The 25,733-nt window shown below is 38.6% G+C and overlaps 1 protein-coding gene across 2 annotated transcripts in view; it reads right to left on the bottom strand.

Moving 5' to 3' along the window:
* Positions 1-10,729: 10,729 nt before the first annotated feature.
* Positions 10,730-25,733, bottom strand: part of Hivep2 (HIVEP zinc finger 2) — a 184,953-nt gene continuing 169,949 nt past the window's right edge. For both annotated transcript variants that reach the window (XM_090338021.1, XM_090338020.1), the window contains 4 exons: positions 23,803-23,978; positions 20,698-20,799; positions 19,103-19,998; positions 10,730-13,195 (listed from right to left, as the gene is read on the bottom strand). In XM_090338021.1, coding sequence (XP_090194147.1) covers positions 12,368-13,195; positions 19,103-19,998; positions 20,698-20,799; positions 23,803-23,978 — 2,002 coding nt within the window. In that variant the 3' untranslated portion in view covers positions 10,730-12,367. The remainder of the gene's footprint in view (positions 13,196-19,102; positions 19,999-20,697; positions 20,800-23,802; positions 23,979-25,733) is intronic.

The following is a 25,733-nucleotide window of genomic DNA, read 5'->3' as shown; positions in this document are numbered from 1 at the left end:
ACATGGTAAAGGCAGTACTCAGAGGAAAATTTATAGCTCTGAGTGCCTACATTAATTGGAGAAATTGCAAACCGACAATTTAATGGTGAACCTTAGACTCCTGGCAATAAAAAAAATTCAAATCCAGTAGAAGGAAACAAATATTAAAATTAAATCAGAATTAAATGAATTAGAGTAACTAAAAACCATAGAAAGAATCAACGAGGGGGCCGGGAGTTTGGCCTAGTGGTTAAAGTGCTTGCCTAGCATGCATGAAGACCCGGGTTCAATTCCTCGGTACCCCACATACATAGCAAAAAGCCAGAAGTGGTGCTGAGGCTCAAGTGGTAGAGCTCTAGCCTTGAGAAAGTCCAAGGACAGTGCTCAGGCCCTGAGCTCAAGCCCAGGACTGGCAAAAAATAAATAAATAAATAAATAAATAAATAAAAGAATCAACGAAAGAAGGAGTTGGTTCTTTGAAAAAATTAACAAAATTGACAGATCCTTAGCAAATCTTACCATAAAAGAAGGGAGTATACCCAAATAAACAAAATCAGCGGTGAAATGGAAATATCACCCCAGAAATTACCAAGATCCAGAACATTATTAGGGAATATTTTTCAACAAATTTGAGAATCTAGAGGAGATGGATGAATTTTTAACAAATATTGACATGCCCAAACTAAACAAAGAAGATCTAAGCCAACTAAACAGAACCACTTCAAGTAATGAAATAGAAATGGCAATAAGAGACTTCCCATCCAAGAAAAGCCCAAGACCTCATGGATTCACGACTGAATTCTATCAGGCATTCAGAAAAGAACTCAAACCAATAATCCTCAAACTCTTCAATGAAATTGAAAGTGAAAGTTCTCTACCAAACTCATTCTATGACGCCACCATAATCCTTATCCCCAAACTAGATAGGGAGTCATCAAAGAAAAAGAATCATTTCTTTGATGAACATCAATGCAAAACTTCTCAACAAACTACTGGCCAATCGACTTCAAAAACTCATCAAAAACCTTATACAATATGGTCATTGCAGGCATACAAAGCTGGTTCAATATATGCAAGTCAATTAATATAATTCAACAAGAGCAGGACAAGAATCGCATGATTATCTCAATAGAGACAGAAAAAGCATTTTATAAGCTTCAACACCCCTGTATGCTAAAAGCTTTGGAGAAACTAGGAATCCATGGAACATTCCTTGGATGTTAGCATTATATTTAATGGGGAAAAGCTAAAGCCATTTACACTAAAATCAGGAATGAGACAAGGTTGTCCACTCTCTCTACTCCTCTTCAATACAGTATTAGAATTCCTAGCCAGGCAAGAAGCAAACACAAAGGGTATCCAAATATGGAAAAATGAAATAAAATTTTCCTTCTTTTCAGATGACATGATTCTGTATTTAAAGAACCCTGTGGGCTCCACTCCCAAGTTACTTGAGCTGATCCAAAACTTTGGCAAAGAAGCAGTGTATAAAATCAACCCTCAAAAATCAATGGCTTTCCTGTATGCCAAAAATGAGAAGAGTGAGGCAGAAGTCAGGAAAGCAACTCCTTTTGCAATAGCCTCAAAAAAAACAATAAACTACCTAGTTATTAACTTAACCAAGGAAGTAAAGAACCTTTATGATGAAAACTTTAAAAACCTAAAAAAAAAAAATTAAAAGTGTCTCTGTGGCTCAAGGGGTAGGGAGGGAGGTAGCCTTGAGCTGAAGAGCCCAGGGATAATACCCAGTCCCAGAGTTCAAGTCCCACAACCAACAAAAGAAAAAAAGAAAGAAAGAAAAAGGAAATAAAAGCAGAACTAAGGAAGGATGAAAACCTCCCAAACCCCTGGATTGGAAGAATTAACATCATGAACATGGCAAAGGCTATCTACAAATTCAATGCGAATACCCATCAATATACCAATGTCATTCTTCAATGAAATGGAGGAAGCATTCCAAAAATTCATATGGAATAATAAAAGATCCTGTCTAACAAAAACAATCCTTAGCAGAAGAACCGCGCTGGAGGAATATCAATACCAAACATTAGACTCTATTACAGAGCTATAGTAATTAACAGCTTGGTACTTGCAGAAGACCAGGTCTGAGGACCAGTGGAATACAACTGAAGATTCGGAAATGATCCCAGAGTCCTCTGGCCACCTAATCTTTGATAAGGGAGCCAAAAAAAATAAGATGGAAGAAAGCTTCTTCAACAAATGGTTCTGGCAGAATTGGTTAAGCATCTGTAGAAAACTGAAGTTGGATCCTTTTATGTCACCCTGCACCATAATTAATTTCAAATGAATCAAAGACCTTGAGGCAAAAGCAGATATCCTGAAAACTTTACAGGAAAGAATAGGAGGTGGCCCAGAAACACAACAAATTAAAGACAGTTTGGAGAAATAGGATTACATTAAACTGCAGAGCTTCTGTATGGCAAAGGACATAGCTAGCAAGTTAAACAGAAACCCTACTGAGTGGGAGAAGATCTTCACTAGTTATATAACAGACAATATCCTCATATCTAAAATATACCTACAGCTCAAAAATTTAAAAAAAAATCCTCAAAGAAACAAAAAGTGGGCTAAAGACTTAGATGTCTCTGAAGAGGAAAGTAGAATGACCAATAGACACATGAATAAATGCTCAACATCTTTAGCCATAAAAGAAATGCAAATCAAAAATACTTTAAAATTCTACCTCACTCTAGTTAGAATGGCCATTATCAAGAAATCTAATTTTAAAAAAAAGATGCTGGGTGGATGTGGCCACAAGAGAATGCTATTACGCTGTTGTGGGAGTGTAAACTCATTCAACCACTATGGAAAGCAGTATGGTGATTCTTCAAAATACTAAATATAGAGCTCCCCTATAACCCAGTAATCCCACTCCCGGGCATTTACCCAAATATCAGAAACAAGCCCATACTAAAGCTACTAGCACAATGATAAGATAGCTAAGATACAGAACCAGCCCAGATGCCACACAGTAGATGAATGGATCAAGAAGATGTGGTATTTATACACAATGAAATTCTATGCTGCCATCAGAAAGAATGACATTGTCCCATTTATAAGGAAATGGAAAGTCTTGGGAAAAAAATCATATTAAGTGAAGTAAGCCAGATCCAAAGGAACACAGGCTCCATGGTTTCCCTTATTTGTAATAAGTACTGAACATCTAGGATTCTCCTAGCAGTGGATCACAATAACTCAAAAGCAATGTACATATGGCCATAGAGGATGAGAGTAAATAGAATGAATTCTAGGATATAGAAACAAGAGGTTTATCTTTGTGATTGTTGCTTTTAATGTATTATGTGTAGTTCTTTTCTTTTTCCCTAATTGTTTATCTCATGTTGCAACTCTATTTGACTTTGTTACCTGGTATATTGTATATATGTTTATTTGTTTATTTCAAATAGGGACGGGAAGGAGAAAAATAAGATGATTGGGGGTGGAGGGACGTGGGAGAAAAACATGAGAAGGGGTATCAATGTTTAAGAAGTAATATAGGGAAGATGGCAGTGGTTCAGTGTGAGACATACTGAGCTCCCGCAAAGATTCAAGTTGTGGCAGCGGAGGGGACAGTTCTTTACCATAAATTGACCCTAAGTAAACTTTAGCGCCACAGAGATCTCAGTCAGAGAGGAAAAAGGCAGAATACCCGTGCGAGAAGACAGTGTGGGACCCCGCCAGCCGCGGAGCAGACAGCACTTCATGGCAGCGCAGACCCGCAGGCTGCAGACAGAGCCACACTGAGCCTGCGCAAGCCCAGCGCCGACACCCGGCCGTGCACGGACCTGCCAGCTTCACCACGGAACCGGAGAATCCAGCAATTTGTGAGTAGCTCTGAGGAGAAGTTTCCACCGCTGCTCAAGGAACCATTGGGAGGGAGCCCCTCCCCCTCCAGCTGAGAGCAGTGCCATCTTGACTGCTGGCAACGACCCAGGCCAAAGCAATTGGAGCCTGAGAGGTGGTGCTGACAGTGCCATCTTTCTAACTGGAAAAGGATTTCCCAGAGATCCCTTAGCCGGAAATCCAGTCCCAGCGCTGCTGAAGTCCAGACCCTGTGCCACCGCAAACCTGGTAAACAAAGTCGCCCAAAGAGCTTTCAGGTTTGTTTTAGCAATCAAGCAAATGGATCTGAAAAACCGCAAAGCCAAATCACGAGAGAAAAAGACTTTGTGAAGTGTTTGGATCCCGAATTTAGTGGAGACACAAGTTTCCTATCCCGCCCCTCCCCCCCCAAAAAAAAACCTGAAAAATACTTTTCTTTTTTTTGTTTGTTCTTCTACCCCTATTCATTTGCATTTTTAGGTGTTCTTATTTTCTCTTTGCCATTTTATCTACACCTTTTTTTCTAATGTTATGATTCATTCCTTTTTTTTTCTCCTCTCTTTTCCCACATTCCTTCTGTCACTGTGCTTGTTCCTAGAAACACAGTGACAGCTCTGGGTACAGTCTGAATAAAAATGATATCCATATTGATACAGACACCTGCTTTTTAAACTCCTAGTTCTCAACCCTAGTATCTCTTGGGTAAGAACTCACAATAGGGAGGAATCTCCCCCCACTTTTTTTTTTTTGGTTTGTTTTTGTTTTTCGTTTCTTTGTTTTTGGTTTGTGTGTGTGTGTGTGTGTGTGTGTGTGTGTGTTCTGTTTTTTTTATTTTGTTGTTGTTTTCTTTTTAAAATTTGTATCATTGAAAGCTCCTATACCTACCTCCCTCTTTTCTGTATATATTCTTCTTATTATTCTTCTTATTGTCATAAGTTTTATATAAGTTCATCTAAACTTTCTACTCAAATATTCCATCTGTCTATCACCTTAGGTATCCTTACACGATACCTTTTCTTCATTACTATAATAATCTTACACTCCTGCAGTATTTTTTCCTACCTCCCTTATCATCTTTTATATTATTTTTCTATCTCTGGTCCTCTGCTCATCCTTCAACTCTTACAATGTATGGATCTACATTTGATGGTTGTTGAGCAATGCTGTGTATCTAGGTGTTCAGTTATGCTCTAGGTCCAGAGGGACTTAAATACAATAGAGATTAGATTGAGGGGCTTATTGTTTTGCTCATAAATTGGTAATCTGTATTAGATTTGGATGTAAGTGCACAAAAAGAAAGAGAGAGTGATATCATCAATCTAAAAGAGCGAACATCTATTGTAAGCCAACTAAAAAGGTCTAGGTTAGTTATATCTGAAAAATTATAATCTTGTTTAGTATTAATCTTGCTCCCATTTTCAAATGGGCAGAACAAGAAACTCAAGCAAAATGTCAAATCAAGGAATAGCATCTCCCACCCAACATAAACAGGCAATGGAGCAGTCAGTGGCAAATCTAGAAGAGAGTCTTGCAAGTGCTATACAAATGCAATGATAAACGTCATTAATGAAAAGTGTGAAAACATAAAGAGAGAGATAAGGGAGGAAGCCATAGCTAAACAAGAGGAAACCATAAACAAGGTGATATGTGAAAAAGGGGAAGCCATAATAAAGGTTTTTCAAAGAAAAATGGACGAATTCATAGAATCCACAAACAAAAAGGTGATGGAACTCCAACAAATGTCCAAAGAGAATGAAGCTGCTGAGCAAACCACTCAAATGGAAATCAAGGAGCTAAAGAAATCCATACATGATGTAAAACAAGAGCTGCAAGGCATCAAAAATGAGCAGTTAGTAGCAAGGGAGATGAATAATAAAGTAGAAAGCTTTGATAGCAGGTTAGACAATGCAGAAGAGAGAATTTCCGGGGTTGAAAATAATTTAGTTGTTATAGAGAAAGAACAGAAAATGAGTCAATTCAAATCTAGGAAATATGAGAAAACACTACAAGAGGTCCAAGATACAATTAGGAAGCCTAACTTAAGGCTAACTGGCATTGAGGATGGTCTGGAGAAAGAGGTCAATGGTATTGGAAATATACTTCAGGGAATCATCTCAGAGAACTTCCCAAATAGCCAGAAGGGCAGGCCCATCCAGATACAAGAAGCTTTTAGAACCCCAAACAGACCTCACCAGAAAAGGACATCCCACCACAACATTATAATCCGAACTGGATCAATAGAGACCAACGATAGGATTCTAAAAGCAGCCAGGGAAAAGAGAACAATCACCTATAAAGGCAAACCAATCAGAATAACCCCAGATTCCTCAGCAGACACCATGCAGGCAAGAAGAGATTGGAAGGATATATGTCATGCCCTGAAGTCAAATAACTACCAACCAAGAATACTGTACCCAGCTAAGCTCTCATTCATAGCTAAGGGAACAATAAAATCATTCCATTCCAGGGAAAAGCTGCAAAATTATGTAGCAACAAAACCAACATTACAGAAAATTCTCAAAGATGTTCTACACATAGAAAACCAAAATAAATATAGTACAGAGAAAGAAATGGTACCCAAAGCTCAAAGAAAATAAAGTACCTAGGAATTATCTTAACTAAGAATGTAAAGGACCTTTTTGATGAAAACTTTAAAACCCTGAAAAAGGAAATTAAAGCAGAACTGAGGAAATAGAAAAACCTCCGATGCTCCTGGATTGGAAGAATCAACATTGTGAAAATGACAATCTTTTCAAGGGCTATCTACAAATTCAACCCATCAATATCCCAATGTCATTCTTTAAAGAAATAGAAGAGGCAATCCAAAATTTTATATGGAATAATAAAAGACCACCCCGTATAGCAAAAACACTTCTTAGCAGAAAGAACAGCACAGGAGGAATTTCAATACCAAACTTTAGACTCTATTACAGAGCTATAATTATCAAAACAGCTTGGTACTGGCAAAGAACAGGCCTGAAGACCAATGGAATAGAACTGAGGACCCAAATATTAAACCACAGACCGATGGCCACCTAATCTTTGACAAGGGAGTCAAAAAATAGAATGGAAGAAACAGCTCTTCAACAATTGGTGCTGGCAGAACTGGTTAAGTACCTGCAGAAAACTAAAGTTGTATCCTTCTTTGTCACACTGAACTAGAATTAACTCCAAATCGATCAAAGACCTCAAGCTAAAAGCCGACACACTGAAAACTTTACAAGAAAGAATAGGAGATACACTAGGCCTCCTTGGCACAGGTCGAAACTTTCTTAATAAGGACCAAGAATCACAACAAATCAGAGAAAGGCTGCATTAGACTGCAGAGATTTTGTATGGCAAAGGACATAGCTGGTAAATTAATTAGGAAGCCTACAGAACGGGAGATCTTCACCAACCATACAACGGACAAAGGCCTCATATCTAAAATATATCAACAGCTCAAAAAATTGAATCACTCCAAAACTCATCCCCAAAGTAACAACCATCCCATTAAAAGATGGGCCAAAGACTTAAAGAGAGTCTTCCCTGAAGAAGAAACAAAAATGGCCTATAGACACATGAAGAAATGCTCAACATCTCTGGTCATAAAAGAAATGCAAATTAAAACAACTCTAAGATTCCACCTCACTCCAGTTAGAATGGCCAGGATCAAGAAAACTAATAACAACAGATGCTGGAGGGGATGTGGCCAGGAGGGATCACTACTACACTATTGGTGGGAGTGCAAACTCCTTCAACCACTATGGAAAGCAGTATGGCAATTCCTCAAAAGACTAACCACAGAGCTCCCCTATGACCCAGCAATTCCACTACTTGGCATTTACCCAATTGTCCAGAAACAAGGACATATTACATAGACTAGCACAACGATGTTCATTGCAGCACTATTTACCATAGCAAAGATATGGAACCAACCCAGATACCCCTCAGTTGATGAATGGATCAACAAGTTGTGGTATTTGTACACAATGGAATTCTATGCAGCTGTCAGAAAGAATGACATCGCCCCATTTGTTAGGAAATGGAAAGACTTAGAAAATATCATATTAAGTGAAGCCAGCCAGACTCAAAGGAACATAGGCTCAATGGTTTCCTTCATTTGTCATAATCAGTAGAAACCTTGGGCTCTCTTAGCAGGTATTTGCAATAGAGCAAAACCTAGATACATAAGGCCATATAGTCTGACGCTAAATGAAAGGACCTCTAGGATATAGAAACAAAAGCCATATAATGATTGTTGTCCTTAATGTACTATGTTATCTTTCATCTCTTTTGCTGTCCCTTGGTTATCTCATATTGTTACAGTATCTCACTTTGTTATCTGATATATTGGATATATTTGTATTTGGTTATTTGAAATTGGATAGGGAAGGGGGGAAAAGAAGATGACGGGTGGGGTCAGGGGGAGGGAAATGGGGACCAAGACATGAGAAAGGGTATCAATGTATGTGCATTAATGCACCTCCTATCTGGCAAATATAATGTAACCCTTCTATTAATTACAATAAAAAAAGAAATAATGTACCCACTACTTGACAAATGTAACTGTGACCCAAACAATAAAATACAATAATAATAATAATAATAATAATAATAATAATAATAAATAAAAGAATCTTAGCTATCCAGGGCAGAAACTAGTTGGATGTTTCTTGCAGAACACCGAGCTTTTCAACTCTTGACAAACTTCACTCTAAATGATTATTATAATGTTGATGTGATTGGCATATAAATAATAGAAAATGTTCTTTAACCAAATCTGGTACCAATTTTAGTCTTGGTTGTGCAATGAACATTCCATTTCTTGAAAATTTTATTTAATTTCCCTGGATCATAAGCTTTGAAAGACATTTTTAAGTTAATCATCTCTTACATGTTCTCTCTCTCCCTTTCTTTCTCCCGTGTGTGTGTGTGTGTGTGTGTGTGTGTGTGTGTGTGTGTGTGTGTGTGTGTGTGTGATCATGCCTATGGCCTCATGCATACTGGGAAATGCTCTACCACTGAGCTGTCTTCGAAGGTCTTAGTGAAATAATCTCTTAAGCACTTACCCATAAAGCCATTTCTTATGCTACCAAGTAACTACCACTGCTAAATATATTTGTCCTTCCTAAAAAATTGTACATATGTCCGTTTTTCTGGCAAGTTTCTTAAGACAACTTGTAATTAATACAATCAAATTATTTCAAATTCCCTGGTCTCATGTACACCAGCGGTCAGCACACAAAATTTGCTGCCTTCAGTATATCTTTTCCGGCTCATATGTTCCTTGACCGTGGAACTTCTATTCCATTCCTCCATGTACTCTTGAGAGGTTTCATCCATGACAACATTCTTAAAGATAAGTGAAAAGAACCGACAATTTCCAACTTTTCTTATCTGCAGCTGAAAGCTTTTTTTAAATCCACATTTCCTACCCTGTCTCTTTGTCTCTCTCTCCCTCTTTCTCAAAATCATCTTTCTCTTTGGGAATGACCCTGTTCTCATACCACTGCTCAGTTTAACAACTTTACCTTTTCATTCTTCAAATCAAACCAGTCTCTTATCAACTCTTCACTTAGCAAACCTGTTCCTTTCCTCTCCAGGACTGCTCATCTATTTGGTTTGTTGATGCCTTTTTTTCCACGTAAATAATGTTTTGTAATGCTTGTAACTGGTCACCCTGCCTCATTTTTCTCCAAAATTCATCTTTTTCTCTATGTATTTCAGCAGTGCTTTTTCTCCTAAGTTAAATCACCATCATAACAAGGTCGTTTTCTTGTCACCTCATTGATGACAGTCAGGTCAAGAAGCTGAATGAGAAAATGAGACTTCATCAGGCCTCTCAAGGTTGGTCATGCCATGTGAGACACCAATTGCATCTCAATTTTTTTAGCCCATTTATGAGTCATGCATCTTGTATCATGTAGGTAGCTGCTTTCCCACTTTCTAAAAAATGCTATCCCACTGGGATATAAACTCTTCAAAGGCAAAGACTTTATCTCATAACTATATACTTTGTGCAAAACAGAAGTATTCCTATGTATTAACTTAGAAAATATAGTATTTCAAGATGTGCTTCAAAACTACCTCTGCAATGAAGCCTCCAGTGATACAAAACACACCAAGTGTATGTTTTGCCCACCTCTATTTGCTTGAGTATCTTGATGTCAAAAATTCTCTTATTCATGCTAAATGTCCATCAGGACACCAAGTAATTGTTAGCACCCATGAAAATGTGAGTGAATAGTGAATCCTTGAAAAAGGTAAAGAAGAAAGTGAAGAGTCTATATAGCCTGGGATTACACACACACTACCACCGCTATACCAGGTTCACAAATGGCCCGGCACTATCACTATGTTTCAAAGATTCTTTTTGTTAAGATACAGGTGTTAAACTAGTGACTAGTGTTGCCCTTTAATTCACCTTTATAAAACATAGTTTTAAAAATGACAGTCTGGCTCATAAAATAAAAAGAATATAAACCTACCAATTTGGGATTTTAATAATGGAAATGCTGATTTTTTACAACCTTTTATTACTAAAAGGGGTTTACTCTTGACCATAAAAAAAATCCTGTGATTTATTGATATTTTATGATGTAGTTTATAATACACTAGGAATCGCAGCAGAAGAGACATGGCAACCTGCTTCATTCCCAACTTTTCTCTAGATATTGCCAAGCATAGACTTAGATGATTCCATTCTTATGGTCTACAAGGTAACCACTGTCTCTTCTAATCAGATGGTTGGTGGAGGCCAATAATTATCTTGACTTTTGTTAAAGTCTTGGTAATCAGCGTGTCTCAGGGTTGGCAGAGCCCAGCAAGAAAAAGCATGGATGGTGTTCTCTTAGCATTAAATGCCTTTAGAAACAAAACTGGGAAATTAAGAATGAAAATAACACATAAGAACTGGACACCTCAAGCATGTCGTTGTATATTTATTTCTCTTTTTAAAGAACACTCCTTAAGGTAATTCAATATACAAACTTGGTTTCACAGAATTATAATCCACTATATAGCACAAAGATAACCCAGATTGTGTGTGCGTGCACACAGGTGTGCGTGCATGTACACATGTTGCTGTATCACTCCCTCTCCACCTCCCAACCTACAAAGAATCTTCCCATCTTTGACACGCATCAATAGCCATTCTGAAATGTTAAATACAAAAAGCATCATCTTTCCCAAAGTTCCTTTTCCATGAAAACTTCTCTTGTCTCCATTCCCCCTGAGACAGCCAGGAGCGTGACACTTTACCCCAGTCAAGAGGGTAAGGGAACGTCTCCTAACGCTGGTGTCACCCTGTTACCTTGCGGACAGGCTGGTGGGAAGAGCTGGGAGTGAGTCTCCACTCGCTTCCCTGCTTCCACACACAGCCCTCAGAGTCCAAGCCCAACCCCTCCATGCATCCTTAGTTACAGTTGCCAGCATGTGCTGCAAGAACCAAGGAGATTTCTAAACTCAGGTCTTCTCCACGGGCAGCGCACGGCACCGCCTGCCAAGCCACCGGGCCGGCCGATAACCAAGTTCTGCCACAGTCCCATGTGCTCTGTCACTTTAATTTCTAAAGATACCCTAGCATAGGTCTGTGGCAACCTAGTGTCCAATTGAGTTACATAAAATTGTACCAGTGATGCACTTGTACATATTTACATGGGGCGGAATGTTTTCCCATATTTTAGATGAGTATATAGATCAACAGGTTCACGTAAGACCAAATACTTTTAATATTATTTATAACTGATTTATAAAGCTTTGAAAAAACTCACAATAGCACATTGTTAACTTTAATGCTTTACGGTACTATCAGTTTAAAATCACAATCAGCACTTAAGTTATAGTCAATCCAGCAAACAAGAGACAAAAAAATTTACAAGAACTGACTGATACATCCTTTATCTTTTTTTTTTGTTTGGAACTAATGCATAAGTGCAGAATAAGATACTCTAGTTTAAATATCTTGTTTTACAATGTACATTTTTTGTTCTAGTTACGCAACAGTAAATCCCATGCTTCACATAGAAAAGCAATCCACAACATTAAGAAAAATGTATAATTTATGAAACAAAGTAAATAAATATTAGTATTACAGAATCAGAGCTGTACATAAAAGCTGTTCAGTTTTTATCATATAAAAATATGTTTTAGTGCAACCTCACATATATATTGATGCTGTTTTGCTTTACATCATTTCGATCCAAGTGTCCAAAAAAGGAAAGAAATTACATTTATTACAAAGCAGATACACAAATTCTAAAATATGTACAAATTACTGCTAAAAAATGCTTATAAGAATATAAGCAAAGTAAAGAAAAGGCACAAACATCTGTACAATTTTAAAAGTACCAGACCCAATAGGTTAATTCCAAATTTTGTTTTGGTCAGTCTCATGATGACTTGTTAATTTACCTAATTCTTTTGAAATAACAAAAGTATATATAAGAGCAAACTACCGTAACTTAGGACAGGCATGCTATAAACTTGATTACCTCTATTCCTAGAAAAACAAAAACAAAAAGAGGGAGAAATGTGGAAAATGAAAGTCTTCATGCATCTTAGATCAATGTAGTTGACTCTTCTCTGCTGAAGGTTCCTTGCCCTCCTCTGTGCTTGGAGATAATTCCTTGCTCCTATGAAAGTCGGAAGGGCCCCCCTCCACACAACTCTGACTGTAAAATGTGGAGGGAGCTAATGCAGTCTGGGATGTACCAAAGGTGTCCTTTTCAGCATCATGCAAGTCAGGGTGGGAGGCTGAGGTACCGGGCTGACCTGGCTCAGGCCCACTAAAGTGTCTAATGCTAACATGTGCACTTTCCAGGGGTTTCTGGGGGGGCTCTGGCACCCGGGCTGGCTGATCGGCCCCCAGTAGGGCTGCCTCTTCTGTGGCAATCCGGAGAGAGGCAATGGCTTTTGTACAAGTCTGGATATTTTCTTCCTGTTCCCTCTCTGTTGAATTGAGGCTGTCTTCCGAAGTGCTCTGTTTCATCAACAGCCGAGGCGAGGAGGGGGTGGTGGGCAGACCCGATGCCGACAGGACGTGAGGGGCTCGCTTCTCCCGCTGCCTCGAGGGAGCATAGGGGTCCTTCGTGAAGGGGTCTCCTTGCCCTCCTCCTCGCTTCTCCTCGGAGCCCTCCACTGGCAGAGGCAAGGTGGGTGGAGGATGTAAACCAGAAAGGGCCGGCGGTATGGAGTGAACCATTTGGATCCCACCAACTGGCACCATGGGGATAGGAGCTCGCACTTGTTGTTGGGAGTGAAGTGGAAGATGACTGAAGACGTAGTCAGTAGGACCCTCAGGGGAAAGGCTGGAGCCTGGATGTTCATAAGCACCTTCTTGGTCTCCATAGAGACTGAAGTAAGGAACCTGAGGTAATCCTCTTCGTAGGTTCTGTACAGGAAAACAGAGAGCACACAATTCAGATCCCACTGTTCCTCCCACTCAGTCAAGAGACTCACTCTCACTAACTTAACCTGCCAGCTAGGCAGAGAAGCTACCTAACGCTATCCCCAAGGGGTCTCCTGGCTGCAGCTCCTAAACTCTACATGAGGGTGTCACTCTTGCTGTTTTTAAGCAGCAAGATAGTAAAGAACAGTGGATTTTCCATTGGGGACACATCATAGAATATAATCGTTACCCAAAAAAAACTCACCTAACCCCAAATTACTGACAAACAAACACTGCTAATTTGGGGAGAGAGGAGAAAAGATGAAGGGTGACACTGATCAAAATGAATTGTACTCATGAACTGACATGTTCCATTGAAACCTCTCTGCACAGCTACTTAAAGGCAATGAAAAAAACACCAATGGAGTTTTAAAGAAAATAAAAGGATTACCATCTGTTTATATATGGGCCAAGTACTAAGATTTCTCGTTAGGGGAGATAGGAATAATTGGAGTAACAATCTTGAAAATTGGTTTTATTTAATGTTAAAATTTTCCACAGAAACTCTAACCAGGTGATTATAAAGAGTCAAATGCTGCCTCCTCGAGTACGCAACACTCTAGTCTAAAGGGATGTCCGATGTAAAGGCAAGTCTAATTGACAAATCACCAAGGAAAGCTAGTTAAACCCTATTTCAGCGGTCTCTTTATAAGAAAACGATTTGAGTTGTTTTTAACAGAACATTTGTATTCAGCTTGACACCTGGAAACCTAAGATGATTGGGTCTTGATTCTTCTGTTGATATCATTATTCTCACTTCAAAATTTTCTTGGAATTGATGCATTAAGAATGCTTCAGTATACCATGCATTGGTGGCTCATGCTTATAATCCTAGTTACTCAGGAGGCTGAGACCTGAGGATCACAGTTCAAAGCCAGTCTAGGCAAGAAAGTCATCTCCATTTAACCAGCAAAAATCCAGAAGTGGAACTGTGGCTCAAGTTGTAGAGCACCAGTCTTGAGCAGAAAAGCTCAGGGCCAGTGCTCAGGCCCTGAATTCAAGCCCCAATACCAGAAAATAAATAATCAAACAAATAGATAGATGGATAAGCACACTTGGTATAGAGATGTGGCTAGCACACATAGGCCCTCAGTTTAAACCCTAAAACTGAGGGAAGGCAAAAAAAAAAGAGGGGGGGAGGGGAGGGATTAAAATCTAGAGCCATGGGCCGGGAGTTTGGCCTAGTGGTTAAAGTGCTTGCCTAGCATGCATGAAGACCCGGGTTCGATTCCTCGGTACCACATACATAGAAAAAAGCTGGAAGTGGTGCTGAGGCTCAAGTGGTAGAGCTCTAGCCTTGAGAAAGTCCAAGGACAGTGCTCAGGCCCTGAGCTCAAGCCCAGGACTGGCAAAAAAAAAAAAATAAAGTAAAATAAAATCTAGAGCCAAAAGTGCAGATCTTTTTACTCTGGCCCTAGAAATGGAGAATGGAGAACTTATTGTCTATATATGTATCTGTGGCAGAATTCAACTATATTATCAAATTAGTGGGTTTCTATGATATCACTTCTTAATTCCTATGAATCATTCTATTAACAGGATGCCATTTAAAAGGAACTCCATCCTTTGTTTGTTTGGCTTGAGAACTTAGATAAAATCTTCTCAACTGTGGTAGTAATCCAGGAGAAAGATAAAACCATTCCAATTCATTTCAAAGATGTTTCTGTTCTAAAATTCAAGCAATACTCTATAGCCTTAAGCATTCATCCAGCTTTATTTAGATCAGAGTCCAGCTCAGGAACTATCAATTATGCATGATCTCTACTACTGCATGCTATCCTGGCATTTACTCTGCTCTGGGCTACACTGTATTCAAACTGAAGTTAAAAAAAAAAGATTTAGTCTGGAAATACATACGAAATGGTATAATCACCAGGATGTCATAAGCTAGGTAAGATGTGAATTTTGAGTGTATTAGGAAGAATCAATTAACTGTCTCATGTACACAAAATCTTTCTCATGTTTGCTCTGGTTCAGAAAAGGGCATGTCTTTATCACATTTCATTTAAGGCAGGAGAACTATCATTCATAGGGTAACAATCTTTGAAGGCAATGAAGTGAATTTTCTCTAATTCACATTTATCATAGATTTCAAGCTAAAAATATGGCATGGTCATTTTCCCCATTTTACTTCCGGCTGTAATTTCAAGTCATACACTGCATACACCTTATGAGAAAGTGGGTCTGGGGGAGGGCAGTGCAGTAGGGGAGATATGCGCCATTATAGGAAATCACTCAAGATCCTTGATGCTGAGATACAAATGGCGTGATGAATTGTCCTCTAAATCAGAATACATTTAATATGTCCTGAAGCGAATTCATCTTTTCAACAGTGTATCAGTAAGAGAGCTTTGGAAGCATGAGAAGAAAAAGAAGGCTTCCTTGGGGGCAGCCTGGAGTTGTATGCTAAGGCCAGAGGAGAGGTGACTGATCTATGTTTAGTCACAGGTGGGGCACTGCCAAGCAGACAAGTCCTTAGCTTGAAATCAGCACTGTCCTAGACAGGCTAAGTACAGGCAGCTTCCCAGCACTCACTGCAGGTGGATAGCTAATTCTTTCAAAGACAGACATGTGCACAGTCCATCTAACAGAGCTGCCACAATTTTTAAACTCTGGCCAAGGAGTGGAGTGACTTGTCCACAATCACACAGATCACATCTATCCTGCGCTCAGTGGCAAATCGAACTTGCCTTTTTTTTTTTTAATTTTTAATGTAGTTTTTTTTTCTTTTTTCTTTTCTTTATTGTAATTAGTAAAAGGGTTACATGATATTTGCCAGATAGAAAGTGCATTAATTCACATACATTGATACCCTTTCAAATGTCTTGGTACCCATTTCCCTCCCCCCATGAACTTGCCTTTTTTATGGGAAGAAAAATGAAAGAAAAGCCTAGACTTTATTTTTCCTAGTTATGAAAATGGAAATGTATTTGTTGGCCTGTTTTTTAAAGACAAAACTGGAGACTCCATGTTATTTCCCCGTTATCTCTAAGATATGCATGGTACCTCTTTAAAAATGATCAATGAGGTGCTGGGGTGACAGTGACTCTTTTGTAATGCTAGCCACTCAATCTCAGTTATCTGGTTCAAACAGGAATGTCTAGACAGGAAAGTCTGTAGGATGCTTACCTCCAATTACCCACCAAAAAGCCAGAAGCTGAGCTCTGGCTCAAGTTGTAGAGAACTAGCCTTAAGTGGAAAAGCTAAGGCAGTGCCCATATCCTGAGTTCTATCTTGAAATAAAAACTAATGCAAGGGCATAAGGCAGAAATGACAGTGTGGTAGAAAACCCAGTGACACATATTGTTGCTTTACCTGCTCCCTGGGCTCTGTGTCCAGCCTAACTTAGAAAATCCATTTATCACACTAGGCCCTAAGGTATCCACATAGGAGAGTCACTGCCCTGTGAATTCTCCATCAGTGATAAACAAAAAGACAAAACATTGTTATCAGGAATTCTCAGGAATATTGATAGTATTATTCCATTTTGATATGTTCATACATTATTAGACAGGGTAATATCTTCATATGACAGAGTCATCAGGAGAAATATCTCTTGGGGCATTGTCAAGTCTACTTTGCTGACCACAGGTATGTATCTATTTTGCCCTGACCTCAAAATGGCATGAGAATGCATAATGTGGGAACTGCTTGAAATCAAAATTCCTATCTGATGAACAATTCTCATATTTATTCTCTCATATCACAAGAACAAAGTAACAGGTGATAGTTTTTCCAAAGAGAATGAAATTGAGCAAGAGACTAAAGACTTCATCAATGGTTAAGTATAAAAGTCTTATCTTTGTGACTGTTGTTCTTAATGTACTATGTGAAGCTATTTCTTTTCTGTTTCCCTTATGGTTTATCTCATGTTGTTACTGTATTTGAATGTGGTACCTGGTATATTGTATATACATTTATTTGTTTATTTGATAAAAGGAAGGTAAGGAAAAAACAAGATGAGTGGGAGGGAGTAGGGAGAGGGGACATGAGAGAAAAACATAGGAAGGGATAACAATGTTCAAGAAGTACTGTATCTGACTTTGGTACCTGGTATATTGTATATATGTTTATTTGTTCATTTAAAATAGGGAAGGGAAAACAAGATGATTGGGGGAGTGGGGAGAGGGAAAGGGGGACAAAAACATGAGAAAGGGTATCAAGATTCAAGAAGTAATGTACCCATTACCTGACGAATGTCACTGTAACCCCTGTACACATTATTCCAACAATAAAAGAAAAAAAAGGAAAAAGAAGTAATGTATCTACTACCTGATGAATGTTAACTGTAACCCCTCTGTACATGCCCTGACAATAAAAAAGTCTATTAAGTATATAGCTGAACTGATATTTTAAGACAGCAACAAAATGGAACCAAACAGCAAAATTAAAACAAAAACTAGTGCAAACTCAGCTACTAATAAAACCAATATCTTTTTGAAAACAATATTCTAAGGTTGCTTCCAAGAATGACATATGTTCCTTTAAATCCACTCCTTCAATTGCTTTGCCTAAAGTGACAATGGGTTATCATTTTTTACCATAGTGTACTTTGTGTTCAGTTGACTCTAGCACCTCACACTGGGCAGTCCCAATCCACTGGGTCAATGGTAGGATGACAAGTACAGCGAGAACAGATGAAGTTGGGCTACTGCACCTGTGCCTCTGTGAGGGAAAGGATTTGACACTTATCCCAGTTCTGCTGTCAGGCAGCTGGAGGGATTTATGGCTCTCTATTCACACTGCAACTTTTCTGGGACACAAAATCCTACAGAAATATTCTCTTTCTCTTAGCTTACTAATTTGTTAGATTTGTAAATAATATATGCCTGGATTGGTGTTTATGTCTCTGTAGGATCTGCACTACCCAGATGGAGTGGGTACCAGGCTTATGAAAAGGAGGGATTGGGATAGGGATTGAGGGGGAGGGGTGGTTCAGAAGGCAGCAGGGAACCTTCCTAAAATTTAGAATGGCATCCTGGGCCCATGATTCAAGGGTGGAAGGTGATGGTAAGGGAGGGAAGTGGCTATCAAGACATAGATAGGATTGAGCTAGGACCTACCCAGGCTTACTGTGACTGGGAAGGATACCACTACAGGGTATTGAGAGTATAAGAAGGAGCCAAGACCAGGAAACCGAAAACCAGGTATAAAGCAAATTCCCAAGTTCTCACACGTTGCTTGTGCTAAGTACCCACCTTATTTTTGCAAATCCTCCACCAACAGAGCCATGACAGTCTGCTGTGTCATAGCAGAAGAGGGGCTTTTCTATGGATTTGCATTAAACCTCTGGCTTCCACATAACCCATGATTATCTGCTATCATCTTAGTTTATAATGAAGACATGCACTAACTATCTTGGAATATTGTCCCCTGGCTCTCTTTCAGAAAGGATACCAGTTTCACATGTCCTTTCACTCACAGCAAGTGCATTTTTTAAAACACACTTATTTTACATTTTAATGTTAAATATACATCTTTTAGCAAGAAGCTTTGGAATCCTCTCCTCTCCTGTCAACAATACCTTATGCCCTGTGTCTCTGCAATCAGGCATTCTAGTGGCTCCATCGTTGTTATCAACACAAAACTCATGGTCTATAATTAGTTAAGCTTCAAAGGCCTCACCTGTTCTCAACTAGAAGCATGCTACTGTTCTGTGGCAATGTTACTCTGGAAGTGATGCTGTGCTGCTGATAGCAGCATGCAATACAAATGTCTTTCTGTTATTTTCAGTTAGCAAATTAACTCTTCCCCTTGAGAGAGCCCCAGGTTATATGCATGCCACACCAGTGTGTTATCAAGAGGCTCCAGTGTGCCACAGCTTACATAGAAAGAGAGAGGTATACTTACAGGAGGCCCCAATACAATTGGTTCTGCTTGCAAATACTGCCCCATGGATAATGGCGGGTTGTGGTATAAAGCCCTTCTCGGAGACGGTGCTCGTATGGTGGTCATGTATCTTCTCTCTCTTCTGGGAGAGAGATCTCTTCTTGCTGTGATGTCTTTCCCAGGAGACAATGGTCTCCTGGGAGACAAATGCCTTCTTGGGGAAGCATCCCTTTGAGACATCTCTCTCCTCAAGGCAGCTTCCTTTCTTGGTGACAGATGTCTCATGGGTGACAGCTCTCGTCGAGGTGAGAGATGTCTTCGAGGTGACAAATCTCCTTTGGGTATCAGATACCTCTTTGGCGAATTATCTCGGCAGGGAGAAGAATCATATCCTGGTGAGGAATGGCGGCTTGAGGGGGAGAAGTCCCTCGGGGAGGAGCTGGGCTCTGAAGAAAGCATGCCTTCCTCATCCATGACACTGGGTATGTCCAACCTGTCTTTGTCTGGTTCCGAATCTGTACTTTTGCTCTGGAATAACCTCTGGTATTCTGTCATTTGAGTATCTTCACATGAATCACTGGGTGTCATGAGCTGAGTAACCTGAATACTTGGCAATGTCACTAAATAGCTGATCAAGGAAGAATGTCCCAGGGAATTGTCAGAAGGAACTCCATGGGGTACAGTGCCAACATTCACAGGCAAGGAGGAGAATCTAGGAGGCTGAGGACTGGTACTTCTCGATCTTGTTTTTGGTGTCAAATCTCCCTGGTCATCAAAATCATCATCATCTTCATCATCATCATCATTATCATCTCCGTCTTCACCATCCGATTCCTCAGCATCTGAGAACTGGTGGTCAGTTGAAATGCTGGACATACTGTGCTTCTCTGCTGCTTTGTGCAAATCTTCCATATTTTCTGAAACAATTGTATAAGAAAAGACAGATGAAGATACAAAAGCTTTCCTTACTCTCCAGCCCCCAGGCACAGTCATACCTGTGATTTCAGATAGTTCTCATGAGGCACACACATTGGCTCGAATGTTTATATGTATCTATTTGGATTCATGCTTGTCCGACAATAAGGATTCCAGAATAGGACCTTACTGCCCCACCATGTCCTTACCCATAGAAAATCCCCGACGAGTAGTTATGTTGCTTTCCTTATATACTCATGTAGTGGTAGTACAGGAGTGTGCTTTGGTGCTGGCTAGGAAGGCACTCTCTACCACTTGTGCCACAAAGCCAGACATTTTGGATCTCCTTATTTTTAGATAGAATCTTGCTTTATGCCTGTACCAGCCTGGATCTAGCATAGTCTTCTGATTTATGCTTCCTTCACAGATGTTGTGATGACTGCCTACCATGCCCACCTTTTAATGGCTGAGATGGAGTGTCTTTTGTACTTTTTGTCTGGCTGGCCTTAAATGGTGATCCTCCTGATCTCCCTGCCTCCTGAGCAGCTGGGATTATAAGTGTGAGCCATACTTATAATTGAGAGCACATGCTCTCAATTTCTTTGGAAGTTTGTAATAAAAATGAAATGCCATCAGTTTTTAAAAATAGCTACATTTATTTTTCCCCACACATGGAGAGAAGGTAGGGGTGCCTGACATACCTGCTTCCTCGGTTTCTGTATCATCCACTGATGTCATTGACACTCCCAGCTCCAGGCATTTTTTCATGTGTGCTTTAGATTTCATATGTTTTGTTAGGTTTCCTAGAAGACAAAACCAGAAAAGAGCAAAATCAACTGGTTATCAAATGGAGAAGACTGCTTTAAATCCTTCATGAAATGAACAAATTTGGAGTAACATAGATATGTTTGTCTTTTCCACTTGGCTTCAAATTGTAAAAAAAAAGGAGCCTTTTCCTAAGTCTTGAGTTTTCTTTCTCACATTAGAGCTGTAGAAGACTACAGTCACATCATTTCAAAAGTAGCAAGGCAGGTAATCTTAGGCTTTCCTGTCTCCAAAAGGCCCTATCCTAATACCTGTCTAAAAGGTCAGACTCCCAGAACTGCACATACACAAAGCCAACACAGGCTAGTCACACACCTCGGAGAAATTTCAGAATGAAATAATCTTATTGTGCCCAATGAATTCTGAACCTTCTGAAACTGATCTTGTGACATTGATATAGAGAGATTTATCTCCAAGGATCCTCATTGGACAGAAGAAAAATTTCATAAAGTAAGCTGGGCATAGTGGCTCATGCCTGCAGTCCTAGCTACTCAGGAGGCAAAAATCTGAGGATCACAGTGTAAAGCCAGCTTGGGCACTGAAGTCCGTGAGAATCTTATCTTGAAGTAACCACCAGAAAACCAGAAGTGGCTCTGTGGTTCAAGTGGTAGAGCATTAGCCTTGAGGTGAAGAGTTCAGGCTCAGAGTTCAAGTCCCACGACTGACCAAAAAAAAAAAATCACAAACTAATGTGTGACCAAAAAAAAAAAAATCACAAACTAATGTGAGAGCCAACTTTGTAAGTGAATTGAAAGATTCACAAAATATTGAGATAACTACTTGTAGGGATATTACTTCTATTATTCAGCATTTATGTGTTGGGAGTATGGACTCTAACTTATGATAGCAGTTTCCAAAATTTTTTTATTTATCTTGAGACTTCTATCATTCTACGAGAAGGGCTTCAGAACAAATAAAACAATAAAACACAATTATATGTATGCCCGTGCGTGTGTGTGTGTGGGGGGGTGTATACCTATGTTTACATCTCTGAGGATATACCTTTTTGGTGTATGGAATATGAATAATTTAAAAATACTAGTATAATCATCCTTACTCCAGATTTATAGAAGCAAAAAAGGAGAAGAACAACAGAAGGAAGAAGAAAAGAGAAGAGTGAACCAAAGAGGAAAAGAAGAGGGGGAGAAACAGAAGAAAGTGAAAAAAGATAATTCCTGGCCATATGATTCTGAGACACATGATCATGCTCATAGACTCACAGAGAAAAATCTCAGAATAAATTATTTCTTTCTAAAACGCATGGATGATGGATTAGAGACAAGTTTAATTTGAGTTTCTAAAAATTTCTCAAAATGTATCCCTTCTTTATCTGGTTTTATATAACTTTATCTCCCCTCAAACTCATATTTACAGGGAAGATGTATCAGTTATTATTACTGTGATTTTGCCCTATGTTCTAAAATAAAGGTTCTTATTTTCTTATCTTCTAGGGAACCTCTAAGTAAATATATAAAAGGCATGATTGTGCAAAAGTGGAAAGTATTTAAACAATCTTATGCAAACCTTTAATACTGTACTTTTTCCTCTAATTGAGGCTTGCCTTTATATAAATACCTTTCTAATACAGAAATAATAGCCATGGGGAAAGGCTGTATATTTACATTTCTGTTGTGTCAATACAAAAATTTAGCATCTGGAACTATAAAACATTTACATTTCTCTATTGTATTTTTTCATTTGGTATTTATTTTACTTCATGGTATTGTGGCAGATTGTTTGATATGCAAATTTAAAAGTAAGACATTGGAAATGGTGAGAGATTGGTGAGGTTGTTTACAGGATCCATTAAATCTGATGGAAAATACATTCTTCTACACAAAAGTCAAATACTCTTGAATGGACTACTCTCTGAATTTTAGAACATCAGACTTGGTGAAAAATTTTAAGATTTTTATGATAGAAATATAACTGAAGTAACCTTTGAAGTAAAATATTTTTGTATACATCAGCTTGTTTAAAAAACAGGCCTTCAATATAGGAACATTATAAAATGTCATTTCTGGGTATGCCTAATTTTGTAAGATTAACAGTTGTGGCCTTAGAGTAAGAAATTGTCTCTGCTGATAAATACTCGGAACAGAAGCTATCTGATTTCTCTGCATAATTAATGCAACCGTGAATGGATGGCAGGCCCACCTGGGAGTCTGTGGATCCCTACATTATTTATAAGTTTGAAACTGACCATGAGCACACTACTTCTTCCCAGCTGCTGCCCTGTTTTACTACTGCTCTGTATGCATTGTCTTCCTGCCACCTCAATCCTGATGCAAATATTATCTCGACCACATAACATTTCCAACATGAAGTAATGGCTACCCAGGCAATTCTTAGCCATTTCCTTTGGAGACAACTAGCCTGGCTCTACATCTATAGTTCTTAATTAGTCATAAAAGGAGCCTTGCAGTCTCAAATATATCCTTTTATCACCACTGACATGAAGGAGGAGAAAAATACCATTTTATGGAGTCACATTTACACAAAAAATTATCGTACTGGTTTTATGTTTGCTTTATGCTGTTTTTTGGAGGTGGAGGGGAGGACTTGGGTTTGAACAGAGCACCTCATGCTCCTTAGGCAAGTGAGTGTTCCATTACTTGAGCCATGTCCTCCATTCTTCTTGCTTTACTTACTTTACATATATGGTCTTGTGCTTTTTGTTTTTATTGGCCTGAACTCTCAATCCTTCTATCTTTGCCTCCCATATAGCTGGAATTATAAGCACGAATCACCATGCCCAGCTTGGCCTTTGAGATAAGATCCCATAACATTTTCCCCCCTAAACTAATGAAGAGCTGACCAAGATCTTTCTGTTTCTGCCTCTAGTTTGGGTTACAACTATAAGTTACTGCCTGGTCAAAACCATCTTACTATTGATTGAAGTATGTTACAAAGTAGTATTCAGAATCCTAATTAGCCACAGAAAAAGCATTTTTCCTCTCAAAAAGAAATCATACTCATACCTTTCGTTTTGAAGGCAAAGTTACATAACTTGCATACATAAGGCCGAACATCTGTATGAGTGCGTATGTGTTTTTTCAGCATGCTTGGTTTCTTACAGCGAATCCCACATTCTTCACAAATATACTTTCCTCGTCCACGTCCTCTCACATATACATAATCTTCATTGGATTTATACCTGTTTTGAAAAGAGGCAATGCAGTATGGTTTCAAATACTCTTAGCATGTTGTATATACATCAAGCCCAAAGCTAATCATTGCATGGCACGGGAATCTTTCCTAAACAACTGTTCCACACAGCAGAATACCTGAACTAATTAGTCAATTGGTCACTGCAAACAAAATGTAATCGTCATGGAACTGACTATGCTATTACATGTAAATTTACAGTCCTAGAGAATATATGCTTCAGAGGGCATACATGGGAACAAAGAGTCACAGACCTGGGCTCTCCTTCAATCAAGGGATAGCCAAAAAGGATACCAATGTATGGAATCATCATGTTTCATGCTTCATTTGTTAACATTACATCATCTAAAACGTGTATGTACAGAACCCCTAACATTTGCTAAAATAAGTATAACCGATAATAGAGTTCCTTCATTGCTAGCTTCTCTATTTTTACCACCCTAGCATACAAGTGCCTCAGAAATTCCTCATATAACACAGGCTGAGCTCAGCTCACCAACTGTTGTCTACAGATTTCAGCTGCTCTTCCCTGGGATCATGAATCTGTCCCAACGTGGAGTTTAAATTTCAACTGGCTTCTTGAAGGTAGTGTTGCATAATGAAAACTAGAGGTTCTATTTTTGATACAATCTACATTTTTTCCCAGAAGGATTTCATAGAGAGGTTTGAAAGGACATCTAAGGTCAACTAGTTTAATCAACCAGACATATGAACAAAAGATTGGGTATTTCCTTTGATAATCAAGAAGATAACTACCCAGAGCTCTAATATTCCATTTTGATTACAATACAGTAACACATTATATATCATAAGGTGAAGTGGAGGCTTACAGAATAATTAGTTCAATGAGTAGCCTTATCTCTTAAATCACAGCCATAATTATAATGATAATTATGATGCCATTTTGGAAGGTTTTCCATTCAGGAAGTTCTCCTTATAATTTCTAAAGGTAAACTATCATTCAAGATGCTTCCTTTTACTGTGCATTTACTTAATAGAACCAGATTCATAGTTTTTCATTCTAAGAGAATTGTGTATTTCCCATCCATCAAGAGCAAAGAAACCAAGCTCAACTTTAATCAACCATCTGATCAACTGAAGTATTCATAAAAGAAAAAACCCAATTCTGCTATCTATCTACACTATCTATTTATAGCCAATAATAATCCAGGTGAGAGTTAACTAGAGGTGAATATATGGATAAATTATATTTGCCTGGCTGCCTTCTTTGATTCTACACATCAGATATGAAATTCCAACTTCAACTTGTTCTTCAAAATCAGTGTTTCATTTCACATTGTATTTTATAATAAAATAGAACAAAATCTAAAGATACAAACTGCCTTTCACCATTCAATTTTCCTACAATGAAATTGTTAAAGGGATCTAGAATAAGAAGACTTGACAGAAAGCCAGTTTTCTTCAGGAAGAGCAATTTCTAGCTTACTGCAGCCCATCACTGTGGGTGAGAAAGCTTTATCCGCAATGCTTCTGTTTAACTTCTTTCCCCAATAAAATAAAATGGTGTGTAAAATTTTGCTGTACATTAGAAAAAATTTGTACAAGTAAAAATATTTACAATAAGCAGTTCTGAAGACCCATTAAACAAGGTGACAGGATTTTGAAAGAAACATTAAAAGTTATATTTAACTAAATTATTAAACTTAACAAAAGAAAAACAGAATAGAAGAGGAAATAAAAAAGATGGTGGGAAGGAGAAGGAAGTCAGATTCTATTACCAGCC

This window comes from Megascapheus bottae, chromosome 8 (assembly GCF_031878675.1).
Source record: "Megascapheus bottae isolate mThoBot1 chromosome 8, mThoBot2.hap1, whole genome shotgun sequence".
NCBI lineage: Eukaryota > Metazoa > Chordata > Mammalia > Rodentia > Geomyidae > Megascapheus > Megascapheus bottae.
The sequence above is the reverse complement of the archived record's forward strand: the minus strand, read 5'-3'. Positions and strand labels throughout refer to the sequence as shown.